At 36.4% G+C, this 17,567-nt stretch overlaps 2 protein-coding genes and 1 non-coding gene across 4 annotated transcripts; 1 reads left to right on the forward strand and 2 right to left on the reverse strand.

Moving 5' to 3' along the window:
* Positions 1–63: 63 nt before the first annotated feature.
* Positions 64–1,846, reverse strand: LOC125222009 (Heavy metal transport/detoxification superfamily protein). Its single transcript, XM_048124388.2, has 5 exons — positions 1,705–1,846; positions 1,440–1,617; positions 1,184–1,356; positions 889–979; positions 64–626 (listed from the first exon to the last, which is right to left on the reverse strand). The coding sequence occupies exons 1-5, from the start codon at positions 1,726–1,728 to the stop codon at positions 220–222; spliced, it is 873 nt and encodes a 290-aa protein (XP_047980345.1). The 5' UTR covers positions 1,729–1,846; the 3' UTR covers positions 64–219.
* A 6,345-nt stretch (positions 1,847–8,191) lies between these two features.
* TRNAM-CAU (transfer RNA methionine (anticodon CAU)) lies at positions 8,192–8,276 on the forward strand. The gene is given in 2 exon segments: positions 8,192–8,229; positions 8,241–8,276. It is a non-coding gene; the product is annotated as a tRNA-Met (tRNA).
* A 361-nt stretch (positions 8,277–8,637) lies between these two features.
* LOC125221996 (protein NTM1-like 9) lies at positions 8,638–12,372 on the reverse strand. Of its 2 annotated transcripts, XM_048124375.2 has the most exons (7): positions 12,032–12,372; positions 11,079–11,359; positions 10,430–10,720; positions 9,973–10,305; positions 9,394–9,849; positions 9,111–9,311; positions 8,638–8,802 (listed from the first exon to the last, which is right to left on the reverse strand). In XM_048124375.2, exons 1-7 carry the CDS (start codon positions 12,195–12,197, stop codon positions 8,779–8,781), a joined length of 1,752 nt encoding a protein of 583 aa, XP_047980332.1. In that variant the 5' UTR covers positions 12,198–12,372; the 3' UTR covers positions 8,638–8,778. The 2 variants fall into 2 exon arrangements, with proteins under 2 accessions (XP_047980332.1, XP_047980328.1); XM_048124371.2 differs by having other exon boundaries at positions 8,638–9,311.
* Between the last annotated feature and the right edge of the window lie 5,195 nt (positions 12,373–17,567).

Consider the following 17,567-nt stretch of genomic DNA (forward strand, 5'->3'; position numbering starts at 1 on the left):
CTTTCTTTGCTATATCAATAAAATAGGAATTTATGAGATTTATAATGTTTTAATTTCAAGAGAAACACTGATAAAAGCTGAGAATTTGCATAAATTTGGGAGATTAATTACAAACAAACACATTTAATTAAGATAGAAAATTCTGCAGTAATATCTTATTATAACAAAAACACAAATAAGATACTCATACAGAATCATAATAAGATTCCAATTTTTTGATCACATAATGAAACAAGCATTAGGATTTTCGTCGGAGAAAAGCTGCGGCGCCGGCGGGATTCTTTCAATCACATACATTGGCTGATAATGATAGGAGTGCATCATTTTGTACATCCCTTGCTCCTCCATACTCCTCTCCTCCTCCTCCGCTTCTCCGCCGCCCTCTTCCGGCGCCGGATCTTTTTTGTCTTTCTTCTCCTCCTCCGCCGGCTTTGCTTCCTCCCCCTCGGCCGGTTTTTCTTCCTTCTTCTCCTCTGCCGGCTTCTCCGGCTCTGGCTCGGGCTGCGGCACAACCTTGGCTTGCTTTTTAGTCCGCCGGTACACGTAGTCAACGAGGCGGTCGCCGTCCATGGTTCCCGTCACCGTCACTTTTCCGGAGCTCAGCTCAGTCTCCGCCGTTCTAACTCCTGCATTTTTTTTATTTTTTTTTAAATGTTCACTTTTATAAGAAAAATTGGACCTTTTATAGAATTTTATTGTTTGAACACTACTCCTCTGTTGTTAATACAATTTTTTTTTCGTTCCCTCCACCAATACTTGGTCGCATGTACTTTTTACTAATTTTGGTAAATGCTTATTTCATTCATACTGTTCCACTATTTTATTCCACTAACTTCATTTACTCATTTTTCTTTACATTTTCTAAACCGGAGTAGAAAAAGAGTGTACCTTTCATTTTGAGTATCTTCTTCTTGAGTTGTTCGGCACAAGCCTCGCAATGCATGTTGACATTGAGCTCTATCGTAGCCAATCCACTAACCTGCAATCGCAAAAATATTTATTTATATTATTCCGAACATAATCACACTCGTAATTGCAGAAAGAGAAACGACTATTTTTGCAATTGTGGTTGATTTCACACTCTACATGACAATATGCATGTCTGGACCATTAAATTCGAATTTGACCCAAAAAAGGTTCCTTTTTGAAATACTCCATACATTTATTTCTGAAAAGTAGGTACCTGGGAAGCAACAATATCCGGCATGGGTTCACCTTCAGCTTGAGGCAATGGTGATAAAACTTTAGCTCTTCTCTTGGTTTTCTTCATGATTCTGCTGCACACAGCTTGAGGCTCAATCACCCCTTTTATTGTCACCTCATTCTTCGCCATGTCCATTGCCACTCCCTCCACTCCTGCAATTTCATTCATAATTTAATTAGAAAATTTTCACTTAATTAATTTCATGTACTTAAAATTCTAGTAGAAAATAGATGACCTCTAATCTTGAGTATAGAGCGCTCAATCTTCTTGGCACATCCCACACAATGCAAGTCCACAAACAACACAAATGGCATTGGCGGCTTCGGCTTCTCTTCTTCTTCTTTGGTGGCTTCTTCTTCTTTTTTCTCTTCTGCTTTTGGCTCTTCCTTCTTCTCCTCAGGCTTCGTTTCCTCCTGTTAAATTAACCCAAAAAATAGGGTTTCAAGTTCATGCACATTTATATAGTAACGAGTTAATTCATGAAAGAAAAGATTACGAACCTCTACTTTAGCTTCTTCGCCCATTGTGATGAACAATAAATATTTAATAAAATTATAAAGGAGAATTTTGTGTTAGAGGGAGAAGGGGGGAGAATTTTGAGAGAACGATGAGCAGAATTTATATGGGAATTGAAACTTCAAAAAAAGACATGATGGATTTGTAAAGAAATGGACGGTGTGGATTGTAGTGCTTTAAAGTAGTCTGTGTGATGGCATAGCACATGCAGAGTTACAAACTAGACAAGGAAACCTCTAAAACAAATTTAAATACTATTTATTTAGTTGATTAGTTAAAGAAAATAGTTGGTATATTTGGTGAGGTATAACTAATATAGACCCCCACAGGGGTGTGATCAATTGCTAACTTGCTAACTCATCAATGCAGTGTATTAAAAATGTCAACACGATGACATTAAAATGTCAATACATAATTTTGTTGAACTTCAATATAATGTGTTGATATTACGCATTGACATTTTGATGTCACCGTGTTGACATTTTTAATATACTGCATTGATGAGTTAGCAAGTTAGCAACTTAAGAAAGTTAGCAATATAACGCACTCCTACACACATAAATATATATATATATATATATATAGCAAAAATAATTGTGTGTGTGAGATTTTGAATGGTGCAAATTGGAAAAAGGGTAGGCCTAGGTTTGAATGGAGTTTGGTGTATGTCCCCTCTGGAAATTTCATAATCACATGCCTAATAGAAGATTAACCACTGTAGTAATTAGGTAACTACACAGTAAAGGGTCTAAATTCGATGTGTTGTGCATGTATGCACACTTAATGGTATGATTTTTTTGTGTGCATGTTAGGTGTATGGGTTGTAATTAAGAGTATAAAATAAAAAAATATGTATACCATATCGAAATATGTTTTTTTTATGATAAAATCACAAACTTTTGCCGAAATTTCAAATCGTAGTATATTCACCACACTTAATAAGTTCGTGATTATTGCGAGCAGGTTTTATGTTCCTGAGAAATGTACCAAATTTCAAAAGTTTATGATTTTATACACCAATAGCTCTTTTTTAAATTTTATAGTGCGTCACAGACATAGACTTGCAGATGTCCAAATTTTCATTGGCACACATAAGAGTTAAATTACAGCAAAAATGCCATATCTATATCATCTCCACTCAAAATAAGTTGCATATAATGTTGAATAAAAAGTATGCCTTTTACATGAAAAATTCATGGTTTGGTTAAACTCTGGTATACTCCTACATTCTCTTTCTCAAAAAAGGAAAAAAGAAAAAGCAAAAGAAAAGGGGCTACCTACTCTACTGAAAAGAGTTAATGTAAACTATAAAATTGAAGTGGTATATAATTTCTTGATTAGGGGAAACAGCCATTTCATTGATAGATTTGGAAGCAAAGGATAAGCCATCCATTAATCAAAAGTGACTTTTGATGGCACATTTTTCACAAGCGGATCATTTGGTATATAAGCATTAAAATTATATCTTGTTGTACTGTTTTTTAGATCTTTGGTAATTGGAATAGATTAAAACTTGTAGGAATGTTAAAGTGATTACGCATTGCGTGTAATTAAATATGTTAATCACGATTAGTTGGTGTCACATGGGTGGTTTATATATCACATCTTAGTAGTTCAAATAAAAATTGGAAACTTGTATTTTTTCTCAAAAAGATGAAACAAATAGGAAAAGTCCCTTTTAAAATTGAACTAACATTAATAAGGTTGCTAATTCATTTTTAACTGTGGAGTGCTATATGGACCGTTATCAATTCGAGTTGATGGAAATATTATATTATTGATCATAATTAATCGGTAAGAACTTGGATGCATGTCAGTTACCTATATTAGTGTTTCATCCTTACCTACCTTAACTCATCAAAATGAAATGATCTTCACCCCAAATTGGAGTAATATTGTTGGTACCCTACATGTGTTAACTCCAGACATGACCCTTACCAAACAACAATGGTGTGTTGGCGTAACTTTATTTATATTATTATATCTACTCATATAACTTTAACAATGAAGAATTTCTACACCGTCCGTCCTGCCATAAGCAAAGTGCTTAGTTTAGATACGAGATTTAAGAAGTTGGTATTTAAAGAGTTAAGTAAAGAGATAATAAAGTATGAGAGAGAATAAGTGGACGGGTGAAGAAAGAATAAAGTGGCTTGCTTACTCAAAAAAGAAAAGTGACTTGCTTATGATGGGACGAATAAAGTACTCCCTCCGTCCTAATATATTAGACCCTTTCTTTTGGGCGCAGGAATTTAGGAGATGCTATTTAGTGATGTAAGTGGAGTTGGTTATAAAGTAAATTTTTACCATAAATAAAAATGACTCAAGTATGTTGGGACATCCCAAAATGGTATATGAGTCTAATATCTTGGGACGGAGGGAGTACTTTAAATTCCTTTAGATTCGACACGATTGATCTTCTCAATCTAACACATCAATAAAATCGACATGTAATCCAGGGGTATGGTTGAATCTTGACTGATATTGGACTCGTCCATCCTTAAACAAATGGTCAGATAATCAATTCTTGCTTTTGAGTATGAAACAATCTTAAATCCTTGGATCAGTTGCCACATTCTTTGAGGGACCTGCAAATCAACACTTGGAATAGTCACCGGATCCACTAGCCTTTGGTATGAAAGAGAGTACTTACTTAAAACGTTCTCTATTATTCCTGTATTTCTATTTCATGAATCCATCTTTTCCTCTTACATCAAAATCAACCCTATACTTTCATGTCAAAGACTTGAAAGGTGACTTCTCTCACTCTATTTTTGTTGCGTGGAAATGAGTCAGCAATGTTAGTAGCACCAAAAGTTGCCACCTCCAAAGTCCATGCCAAAGGGTTTCTTTCTCTAATATGGGATGTCCACAAAAAAGATATCATCAGCATGCAGTTGTGCCAAAAAGGGGCTGCCAAATTTTGATTTTTAGGTCCACCCCCATTAATTTGACATCATTTACAGTGAAAATTGTTGAATTAATCAAGAATTGTCGATTATGGTTTTTAAGAATGTAATTAAGTATGATTAGTGAGGGCAACTGTCATTCCAAGAAAGGCCCATACACATTGTCTCTGTGGCTATAAATACAATTCTAATCTTAACCATTCATTCTTTTCTTGAACTTTTTCTTGCTACTAGTTTCCCTACACTTAATTAGTGCGTGTGTGTGTGTGTTTTCATAAAGCATTAATAAGTGTATCATACAAGTGGCAGTGGATGTAAAGAAAAGAAGAAGGGCCTCTCTCTCGGTAATAGAAGCCACATGAATTTCTATCTAAATAATTAAGATATGATGGATGACAATCTCTTAATTTGGACATTGTTGAGTCAAATAAAAACAATTTTCAAAGAATTTAAAAGTTGATTATCCTACTATATATGCTCCCTCCTTCCCCTATTAATTGTCCACTTTCGTTATTTTCGTTCGTTCCCATTAATTGTCCATTTTCACTTTTTTCTATAAATAATAGTGGGTCCCACATTTACTAACTCATTTCACTTACATTCTATTATAAAACCAATTTATAAAAGTGGGACCCACATTCCACTAATTTTTCTATCCACTTTCCTTTATATTTTTTAAAATCCGTGCCGGAACCAATATGGACAATTATTGGGAGACGGAGAGAGTATATTGAACAAATAAATAAATTGCTAGCAATGAATAAAAATGTTTATTATCTAGATAAAAGGAATGCTCTCGTTTCATAATATATTTGCATTCTCCTTTAATTCGTTTTTGAAATGATAAAAAATCGAACTCAATCAAGTTTGTGCGCATTGCTTTCCAACCTGGAATTGTGGACTTTAGACAAAGACATGTGTATTTAAAGTGAAAGTGTAGACAGAGATACAGTCAGTCGTAGGTGGTATGATTGGTAATTGGTATATCCTTTGAATATTTGATCACATAAAGCCTTGGTTATAAGTTTATAGGCATAGAATCTTGGTATTTGAACAAAAGCCAAATTGGAAGGATAAATTGGATTCATGCATTGAATGTATGGAGAAAGCATGGATCTCCATGTATTTTCGTTGTCCTTGATGGGTGTTTCACAAGAAAATTGATTTGGGGGAATTGATCTCTCTTAATATAATAGCCTCAAATTGAGGAACTTCTCGAGATGGACAACTTTCTCCCCCTCACTCTTTTGTTGTGCTTTATATATCGAGTAAATTACAATATATTACTCATTTCATAAACAAATTATTGGGCCTAATATAGTTTTAACAAATTGAGGAAGAAAAAGTACATGGAAATGGAACTGCAAAATTGGAGGGCTATTAAATAAAACAAAGAGTTGTAATATTACGCCGAGTAGAGGAAGGGCATCTGTCCGTGAGATGAGATACACCCTGATAGAAATATCGATTTGGCTTGTCTTATGCTAAGATGAAATGACCTTGTTTTGAATGTGCTAACACTGTAGACAAACGAGCTCCGACGAACTAAATGAAATGAAGACATAACTTTGTCAGTGGACGTATGCAGAGTTTGTGGAATGTAGATAAAAGTGTGATGAAATGCATGCAGTAACTATCCTAATTACATGCATAGTTCACTGCAATGAGATCTTGCATGGAGCACAGTTAATTGTGTCATCATGACTGGCGTTCGACCGAGAGTTACGAACATTATAGACATGTGCAGATCGTGATGTATCTAGACATGATAAATTTGAACATGTATTCACGTGTAGATCGTTTGAGGGACCTACATGTTGGGACCTATTCATCTCCGTTTGTTGTCATAGTCCAAGAAGATAAAGTTAGGTTCAAGCCAAGTTCGACAATCAGATTCAAAAAATAGCCCAAAAAACAATTTTCAAGATCCAAGTCTAAGGCTCAAGGCATAAGGCTCTTGTCACACGGTGCACGAGGCCATGGTGCCACGACTCGCAGTGTCTAGCACGCACCTGTCACTTGTGCACATAATTATTACATTTCATAATGCAGCCCAGTTGATAGTACTCTACTTGATTAATGAAGGCTCATTTTCCAATGTGAAATTAATTTATTTCTAACCCAACAAAGCTACACTCACTTCTCTTGAAAAGTTTAATTTCTGAGTTTTAGTACTTCTTTCGTTCTGTCATAAACAACATGATTTAAGAAAATGATATTTAGAGAGTAAAGTGGAGAGATTGTTTAAACAGTGAGAGCTAGCTAGGGGGATTAACAAGTGTAAAAACAAGAATAAACAAGTTGTTAAACAGATGACTTTGGATTTTACTCAATCAAGAGTGGATTAACATGCACATGCTGATGATTTAAATGAGAGTCTGATTCACAACCCTATGTAAGTTTGTAATATTATTTACCAAAGTTGAAGTTCACTAAAAAAAATAATAGGAGTACTGTATTTTGGATAGCTGCGTGATATTAGGCACTAAGGTCATCTCCAACCATTTACATGAAACTAAAACTCAATTTTGAGTTATGTTACACCAGAAAGTTAATTTACTCCAATCATTTGCATCAAATTCTAATTTAACATCATTTTTTAGTATGTCTTATAAATTTTTTGCCGTAGCTACATTGCACACCTATATTTGGTGTTGTTTCATTCAAAAATACAAAAAATGAGTGTTTGGATTTGCAGTGTGATCGGAGAAGTTTCTATACGAAAAATGAAATTTGGTACTATATATGGTTGAAGATTGCCTAATAACTTTATTTTTAAAATGATGTGGCATTTGATTTATTGTCCTAATAATCAAATTTTTTTGCATAATCTTCACTTCATTGCTGCATAGTACAAATAAAGACGGAATATGTCACTGATGTAATTTAACAACGCAAGGCTAGTTCATGATACTAGTTACCAACTTAGAAGTTCATTATTGAAAATAAATAGTATTTTTGTAGATATGTGATATTATTCGCTAATAACCCTAGTTATTAACTTAAATATAGTTCCTATTTCCTTTGGGGGTGTTCGGTTAGTAAGATTGTATCACTACTAAAAATAGCAAATTTACCGATGGAATATTCCGTCTGTAATACCTATTTTTCTGTCGGTAAACCTGTTTAGCACAGGCTTACCGACGGAGTTCTCCGTTGGTAATTTGCTCGTCGGTAATTTGCTTTTAGCTATGGACAACGAAAATTCTGTCGGTAAATCCGTCGGTAAATTATCCAATCCGACGATAACACTGTTTTCCGTCGGTAATTACCGATGGATTGTTCTTTCTGTAATAGAACTTTTTTTTGTAGTGTATCCGGATTAAATATGTAATGTGTTTGGTTCATGAGATTCAATCTCACAATTCAATCCTAGATGGATAATCATGAGATAGTTAGTCATAGCTAATCCCCTATGATTAAAATAATATCACAACTCAATCCTAGATCGTATATTGTTATTATTTTATCTAGGAAACCGAACACCACCTTTATAAATTTAGAATAAGGTACGCTAACAACAAAGGTTGAAGAGAATACAGCTTGTAAACAAAACAACAAAGGGGTGGTGGCGCAGTTGGCTAGCGCGTAGGTCTCATAGCTTCTGAGTTATCCTGAGGTCGAGAGTTCGAGCCTCTCTCACCCCATTAAATATTTTTATTCTTTGCTTTTGTTTTTTATTTTTGCTTTCTTCTTTATTTTGGAATCTTACCTTTTTTTTTTTAATTTGCTCGTTCATATTTTTCACTGTATTCTTTGCTTTTATTTCTATTTTCGCCTTTTATTTTTTTAATTTGGGAATCTTAGACTCTTTTTACTTGCTCGTTCATTTTGTTCATTGATCATGTGTTGGTATGTATTGGATAGTTATTTGTCTTCATCAGAAACAATATTAATCACTATTCTTTAGGTATAATTCGATTTTATATGCCTCTTATATATACGCATTTGGCAAGGACACTTCTAGTTCAGCTTTGCCTATGATAACATGTTGGATTTGAATCAGTATTCAGGTTTAAAATGGGAAGATCCTCATAGGAAAGATACTTGAAATTTCTCTATTCACAAAATCTAATTTTTACAAAATTTCTACTTCAGAGAAGCATATGAGAAAATGAAGAATGTAGCCTCCACCATCCAAGACAACATCTACAAGGAAAGCAGCATTAACACCTAGCAATCACAAAAAACCACAATTGTATCCTGTAAATCTCTATAAACATATACGACAAAAAAAGTTAATCCCCAATATATGTTACATAACCATGTACAGAAACGATCATCCATAAAGCTAAGCAATAAGCAAAATCCAAAGCACCCAGGCGTAACATTTAGCTTTAAAACGACAAAATATCAGGCACCGGTGTTAACCTATTGAACTAAACGAAAAAAGGGTTGATTATTTCTAGTTAGTTTCATTTATAGGTAGAAAATGCCCACACAGCAAGAAGCACGACTATGAGACTCATGGCCATGAGTACCTTAGGCATGTATCTCGATGATGAAACTGAAAGTGCACAACCGGAGCGCTGTGAAACAGTATCTTCTGATTTATCATATGGTGATTCGGCTTTGACCTTTGGGTTTGTGCTTGTGTCATTTGAGTTTCCATTTGTATTTGCATCGACAGAAGTTGAAGCCCTCGATTCATCAGGAGAGACCATAGAAGCCTTCCCATCATCCTGTAGTACCAATGATTATGTGAGGTTAGATAGCCATAAACTAGACAACGGTATTGATTGGAATTAACGATCAGAATCGCACCTGGGCTGTGTCGTCTTCTTGCTTTACTTTAGTTGGCTCGTTAAGAAGGCCACACTGAACCGATCCAACTTGAAATTTACTCTGTAGACGAATTCTTCTTGGAGCAGTGCCTGATGCAGTATGCTGCACAGTGCTTTGATTAGGAGTCTGACGCTGCCTTATCACAATGCCAGTTCCGGAATTCGTGTCTTCCACTGCAGGGCTATAGAGACCAGTGTTTTCAACATTTGACACGTGTCCGATGTAATTGACAGAAGCGAAAGTTGAGGAATCATTTGGTAATCCAAAAAGGTTAGTTGCGTAACCCAAGTTCCCCTGGTTGTGACCACTGCTAACATAAGAACTATGGCCATCAAGATCAACAGCTAGCATTTTAGAAGAAACTTCACTCTGGAATGGAGATTCTTGCTTGATATTGTCCTCGAACGCCTCAACTGGTAGCATAAACAGATCACCCTAGAGTAGAGATAATATTTGCTATCAGGTCTCCGTTAAGAAAGTAAATCCAGCTCTAAGACGATATTATTTGCAGTATAATTAGTCTTTAATACAAGTAAAGTAACAAAGAAACTTCCTTACCTGTTTCTGAGACACCTCACCCTCCGACTCACTACATGAGTTACTGGCTTTTACATGACTGTTAACATAGTTGTCACCATTGTTGATGCTCTCCTCAAAATCAACTAAAACAGAGTTCAAGAACTTTTCAATATCGTCAGTAGCATTGGTTCCATACTGGAACGGGAACGTTTGTTGACTATCGCTGATATCACCATTAATGTTGTTATAGAAGTATGGGTTTCCAGGCTCTGACTGCATCTGGGAATGCAATGGGGAAAACATTTTCCCTTCTGTGGTCTGGGGCACAGGGTAGCAAAACTCATCCAATAGTTTCTCCAGTTCAGAGTTAGGCTGAATCAAAGAAGTGGCAACTATAAGTAGAGTCTCAGGTTATTAAAGGAAAAATAAAAGGTTAGTTAAATGATTACAGCTGGTGAAACTGTTAGAAAGCTGGGTAGTTAATTATTTCACTCACAGGAATAGATTTAATGTCTTGTACATTGTCCTCAATCTCATAAGTAATGCCGCTGTCACTCTGCCAATCAATAGGTATAGCAGTGCCACCTACAGCTTTCTGAGTACTAATGTTCCAATGGCTTCCAGCACTAGAAGGTTGTGGTTCAGCAGTGCCGCCTAAACTGGGATTCACCAATTCTGATTGTTCATGTTCAGCAGATCGAACTTCAGGAGGGGAAGCAATTATCTCTTCAACTTCATCTTGTTTCAGCTCAGCCTTTCTAAACAAACGGCAGAGTATATACGCGCCCTAGCAAGAGAAATCACCTCATTTAGTTAGTACAAGAAAATGGAAGAAATCAATGCATACTGTTATATTCCTTGTGCAATGCGACAATATTCAAGATACATACTCAATCCAATAGTGTCACAATACAAGCAAAGGGTTTCTTCACAAGTTCTCAAATTTCTTATAGAATCTGAATGACTATACAACTAAAGCTGCAAACTTTCGAAATTAGTCAACATTTACTTAGAGTAAGAAAATGTGTATCTTTCAATCAATTAACCATGAACAAACTACTATACAAAACTAACCATGGCAACAGAAAATATAGCTCGCTCTTAGAGAAAAAGACTGACTATAAGCATAATAACAAAGTTCCAACCTGGCCAGGATGCGTGCCATCCAGAGACTTATCAGTAGCACGATACTCATGAATCACCCAGTTGGTCCTCTTTCCATCGGGTGCACGACCAATGTAGAAAACCAAAGTCTTTTTCATCCCAATCTTTACTCCCTTTCGGGTAGTTATATTCCTATCCTTACCGGTCGCCTTCCAGTAACCTTTCTCCGTGGCCCGGTTCAATCTCTGACCATTTTGATATTTCCGATCTTTCGGGCAGAAGAAGAACCAATCATTGTCAGTAGACTCTACCACAGACAAATCTGCAAGACAGGGAAGAAACACAAGTTATGATCACCTCCAAGTTCAAAGCCAGGTGTAATCTATGATAGGCAACAACAACTAATAACAATAAACATCATCAGTATGGCTGTGTACGAGACAGATAACATAATCATATTAGCTTCCACTAACAATCAATCGGATAATTACTCAGAAAACTCAATTTCCATCAAAATCCTAAATTAAAAGATAATGCATTCGGTAGTGCTTAAATTATGCTATACTACATAGCAAACCAAGTCATGCTGAGTTGAAGCATAAAACTCGCACCGGACGAACCCTAAGGCCATCTCCAACCATTTACACCAAATTCAAACTCATTTTTTCAATATATGTCACACCAAACATCCAACCATTTACACTAAACTCAAAACCAAAAGAATATTTCATATTCACCTACTTTTTTGACTTTTTCATTCTTACCTACATTACACATTAACCCCACAACACTTATTCTTATTTGATTTATTTACTTTAAGTGCATGTTTGGTATGAACACAATCCACGTAACCTTAGATCCACATAATCTTAACCAACCCACAACACAATCCTATTTTAACAAGCTAACAAAAATCAACGCACATTACCAAGAAGCCACACATTAGAATTACTTATTTCAACAATACCAGCAAAATAAAAGCGCACAAACTTACCAGGTAAATCCCAGGGCTCCCATTTACAGACATCAATTTCACGAATAACAGAGACTTCCTTATCCCGCCTATTGATTTTAAGCCTCAGATAGTGATCGATCAGCTCCTCGTCGGTCGGCCGGAATCTATACCCCACCGGTAAAGCTTCAACCGGAAGCACAGCCATTGAACAGTATTGCTTTTTGCAAAATTGAGGGTAAAAATAAAGATGAGTGTTAATGGTAAAGTAACTACTATATGCAAAGAGGATGAGATTCAGGGGAAATTCAGAGTTGAGGATCAGATATTATTTGAGAGAGAGAGAGAGAAAGAGACGAAGAAAGAGATATAGAGAGATAGGAAAAGATTGTTATTTCTGAGAAAAGAGCGAAGCGCGTTCAAATTCAGTGTATATACCGTGTGAGACTAAGATACCCATTTTAGCCCTGCCAAACAAGTAAAACTGCATTATGAATTTATCCCATATTATAATCATTATGATTTCTATTTGTTTTTTACCTTGGTTTTAAGAGACTTAAAATTGTTTATAATCTCCACAAAATTTTACACTACAATAATTAAAAAATGTAAATGACGATTTCATTAATTAACGATAGAAAATTTTCATTAATATATTTTTTAGGGTTGTTGCAAGTTATAACTACTACAAAAAAGGATATAGTAGAAATCATTAATTCGGATAAAAACGATATTATTTGAAGCTTCTTTAAGGGCATATTGGGAAATCTGTCAAGCCGTAACGATGAAGTTAGAAGTAGGAGAGTAATATAGTCATTCAACCAACAAGAGATCTCCACGTATTCGTAACATATGTGGGCCCTTAATCATACTCATTTCATTTTTCCTCTTTTCGCTTTTGCAAATTAACAGCCGTAACTTATTTTAACAGATGAATAAATCAACTCACGTTATTAGGGGACTATCCATATTTAATGTCAAATTAGCAGAGAAATAAACAGAAAAAATCAATTGAAATACAATTATTAAATAATGATATTGTTTCTAATATAAATTTTTTTATTAATAATAAAAAAATGAACGTTTTTAATAGACTGTTTAAAAACAAGAATATTAGATAAATCTATAATCGTAAAAATAGTAGTAGAAAATTTGACTTATTGAAACCTACTAGTGTAATAAAGCTTAGGGTGTCCACTATAGGCGAGCCGCGGCTCCCTATAGTTAGGGGGGTGGGCAGCCGCGGGGGGGCGGGGGGGGGGGGGGGGGGGGGGGGGATGGACGTGGGCGCGCCACGATCGTGGCCTGGCCGCGGCGCTTGGGCGCGAGCCACGGCCCTCCTATAGCACTGGCCACAAGCCGCGGCTCCCCTTTTTCGATTTTTTTTTTTTTTTATTATTTCTACAAATATACCCATTTTTTCCCAATTTTTTACACCATTCCAATCTCCACTCTTTTCATTTTATCACCAATTCTACTTTTGAAAAATGAGTTCCGACAATGAGTTCCAACAATTGGTGGATAGGGAGTTCGATGAACTCGTTCAAGAGGTGCAACGGGAAGCAGAAGAGGAGGAGGCGGCGGCGGCGGCGTTCGTCCGTTCTATCATCGGCGGACCATCTGGCGTGACCATGTCGGGGCACACCAACGGTTGATAGAAGACTACTTTGGCGATAACCCCCGTTACCCAGCAGAGATTTTCCGTCGCGCTTCAGAATGTCGCAACGGCTATTCATCCATATAGCGACTACATTGGCACAACAGTACAGGTGCTTCACATTGCGCAATGATGCTAGCGGCCGACCCAGGTTGTCGACATATCAGAAGTGTACCGCTGCAATTAGGCAGCTTGCCTATGCCGGACCCTCTGATATGTTCGACGAATACCTACAGTTGGGTGAAACAACTGCCCTGGCGGCGCTGAGGCAGTTTTGTAATTGTATCCAGGCCATCTTCGGTCCGGAGTATCTACGGAAGCCAAATGCCGATGAGTGCCAGAGATTGATAGATATGCACGGGCGAGTGCATAATTTTCCGGGGATGATGGGCAGCATCGATTGCATGCACTGGGAGTGGAGGAACTGCCCGGTTGCTTGGAAGGGGCAGTTCACATCTGGATTCAAAGGAAGACACGCAACAATGATACTGGAAGCTGTTGCTAACTACCGAATGCGAATTTGGCATGCCTATTTTGGTGTCGCAGGTCGAACAACGACATCAACGTACTGGATTCGTCCCATCTCTTCAATGATGAGTGTCAGGGTGAGGGTCCGACGGTCAGATGCATGGCCAACGGGACGCAGTACAACAGGGCATACTACTTAGCCGATGGGATATACCCTCGTTGGCCCGTGTTTGTCAAGACGATACGGCAGCCGGTTGGGCCGAAACAAACCTATTTTGCGGCCAAACAAGAGAGTGCTAGGAAGGACGTAGAGCGTGCTTTTGGTGTCCTCCAATCGCGATGGGCCATTCTTCGGTGCCCGGTTTGACAATGGCACGAAAATGATGTCGCCTCCATCATGTATTCATGTATCATATTGCACAATATGATAATAGAGGACGAAGGATATTCTGCAGAGAACTGGGCACCGGAAGAGGGTGCAAGTACGAGTCACGGTGTTGCAACCGCCCCACTGCAAATGGGTGTGTTAGGTTTGGTATACTGAAAAGCATGTTTCGAGTAAGTTTCGCGCGAATAGAATCTTGCTTGTATACGTAAAACTCTACAATCCACTTTTAACCCGATTCAGTATTATTCGAGCAGTCTCGCACACGAATAGAATCACTATTATTATTACATTGTGTTTGCTTGTGCATTTATATCATGTTTTATAAACATTTAAATGCATAAGAAGTAAACAAAGTCTAAGTCTTTTGCTTAGTAGACCGGTTGTGGGCGTCGTCCACTTTAAAGTAACACGGTCATATCTATGCAATGCTTTGCAAAAGAAAAAGAAGAATTTCACAACCTAGATAGGCTTAGACTACCTATCGTGAAAGGTTGCAATGTCAGTCCGCATATTTCTAAGCCTTACTGAAATAAGATGACATTGGTGTGGTATAGCACTGAACGGATCTAACAGTAAGACGAGTCTTTGTGCTATCTACTGAAAGACTGGGTCTTGATAAAATACTATTTCTTAATCTACATATGTTATCATTGAGCATACGGTATTGATTATGCACTACTTTGACATATCAAATGGTGCGGGTTTTTCGCAACCCAATAATCCTGATATATTGGGTAGTGGTGATTAATATCTAGCGGTGCTAGGATTGTTATTATGTTGAAACGTGCACGAGGTGAGTCTCGTTTGATAATGTCCTCAAGAGGAGCTCGAACAAGGTTTTATTATTCGGAAAACTGGCCAGTTGGAGTTTTATTACTCTATGAATAATAAATAAGTGTTTCTCGCTAAGTCCACTCTTAGAATTAATAAGACATTAATTAATTAAGTCCATAGCAGACATTAATTAATTAATGGACATTTATATCTTAAGCGCGAAAAATAAATAATAAAAGTGAAAACCTGGATTACTTGTAATTTCGGATTTGGATGGGGAGAGTTCAATATTACTTCTGTAGTGGCTGCTCGTAATATTCCAATATAAGCTTGTATTAAATTGTGGGTTCAATTTAATTAGTAAAAAGCTAATTGGGCGAGCCCATATCCAAAACCTTCCATAGATCCCTGTCTGGGCCCAAAATGAACTTAATATAAATAGGAGAATAAAGGAGACAGAAATTATTATTATCATTACTCATAATTTTCGTCCCCCTCTACCTAGAGGAGTTCGAATTTCTCTCCTAATTGGAGAAGGATTTCTTCTGTCTTCTTTATTCGAGTCCTAGTATTTTGATAAGATCAGCCCACCCTGATATCAAGATACAGTTCGGGAACCAGAGAGAAGATCTGTGGTCTAGTATTGAAGATCATCACGTGAAGAAGGCGCGAGCAATCGACTATTCTTTGGAGAATCAAATCGGTAACCCTAAACCGTAGAATTCATGTTTTAGGATTTACTTTCTTTGAGCATGAATTATTTGCGTTCTAGCATGCAATTATCTGTTTAACATGTGAATTGATTAATCGCATAATCGGTCAAATAGATCCTACGTCTGATTTATTTGTTTTGTACAAGTCTTCCGCTGTGCAAGGGGCACCAAAACCCCATCAGGGTGTACCGCGTAGTGATGCATACTTGATCCAACGGTTCGCCGATATGCGGAGGGAAACATCACATACGACACTGCAGGCTGATATGATAGAAGAGGTTTGGAATCGTAGGGGAGGAGGGCGTAGAGCGTGATATGCGTTAGGAAAGTAGTTTATTAGAAGTCGAAAATTTTCGTTGTATAATTTTACCCCTTTGTATAATACAACAAAGATTTTGTTTTAATTTTAGTTCGTATGCATTTTTTCAATTATTATTGTAGTAGAATTAAAATATAAACAAAATGGAAAAAATAAAATTTTTGGTGGCTTGGCCATGTCCACTATAGTGGGAAACATGGGCATTGGTGGCCCGACCACGATTTTGTGGCCTGACCACACTTTGTGGCTTGGCCTGGCCAACTATAGTGGACACCCTTATGCTACACGTACATTACAACCCGATCCTCAAACTATAATATTTATAATTTGAAATCCATCGTTTGGAAAGAATTTTAACTCTAACTAATTAGTACACTTAAAAATGTTCCGTATACAAGATTATATCACATGTAAATTATTACGTATTATATTTGGTATATGAGATTAAATTTCATGACTTAATCCTAGATGTATAGTCACGTGATAATTAGAATCTAGTCACAGTCAACTCCCTTCTACTAAATAATCTTATAACTTAATCCTAGATTATATCTCGCTACTCTTTTATCTCAAAATCAAAACACCACTTTATTTAATTGAATAGGATTGTGATCGATGACTAACTAACTAACAATTTCAAATTAAGACTAATTCTTAGTCAGGAAATCATGTGGTTCAAAAAATAATACAAAAGTATTATTTTTTAAATTTAAATAATTAGTAAAAGAATATTAATGTTGATGATGTGGCAGTTAAAACTAACTATTTTCTCTTTATTCAAAATCACCAAAAAAAACTTTAAATTTCAGTAACTCTTTTGATTTAAATTATTTTTTGACAAAAAATTATCAAATTAAAGATATTGATGAATAGTAAGTGCCCGTTTGATAAGCTAGTAATGTCTAGATATAGATATTTATATGGTCATTTTCAAGTGTTTGATATCATATTTAAGTTACCATCTTGGCCCTTGTTTTATCTCCATGGCCCATCCGAGCCCGTAGATTTACCCCCAAAATGCTATGACATGTATCTCACAAATTTGGTCGGATAGCATATCTCCCTTAATTTATTTACCTAGAAAAGAAAAAATTTCTCCTTCATGCCCTGCGTCAATCATCCTACAAGTAAATCTGTATCAACTCTTCCTTCAAGTAAATTTGCATTAAAATGAACAAGCAAATCCAAAGTTCATTGCCAAAATTTTCCTTCGGTGCTCATTCATCTCCAAATCTTTCTCTCGTTTTTTTAAAATAATA

This window comes from Salvia hispanica, chromosome 2, assembly GCF_029641045.1.
Source record: "Salvia hispanica isolate PSC_SH4W2 chromosome 2, Shi_PSC_v1, whole genome shotgun sequence".
NCBI lineage: Eukaryota > Viridiplantae > Streptophyta > Magnoliopsida > Lamiales > Lamiaceae > Salvia > Salvia hispanica.

Coding starts and splice junctions, on each gene's coding strand:
- LOC125222009 (XM_048124388.2), bottom strand. CDS start 1,728: ATGGGCGAAGAAGCTAAAGTAGAG. Junction 1,357..1,439: donor CTCTATACTCAAGATTAGAG/GTCATCTATTTT, acceptor ATGAAATTGCAG/GAGTGGAGGGAGTGGCAATG. Junction 627..888: donor GAAGATACTCAAAATGAAAG/GTACACTCTTTT, acceptor AAAAAAATGCAG/GAGTTAGAACGGCGGAGACT.
- LOC125221996 (XM_048124371.2), bottom strand. CDS start 12,197: ATGGCTGTGCTTCCGGTTGAAGCTTTACCGGTGGGGTATAGATTCCGG. Junction 10,721..11,078: donor ATGGCACGCATCCTGGCCAG/GTTGGAACTTTG, acceptor TTCTCTTGCTAG/GGCGCGTATATACTCTGCCG. Junction 9,312..9,393: donor AAGAAGACGACACAGCCCAG/GTGCGATTCTGA, acceptor TTGGTACTACAG/GATGATGGGAAGGCTTCTAT.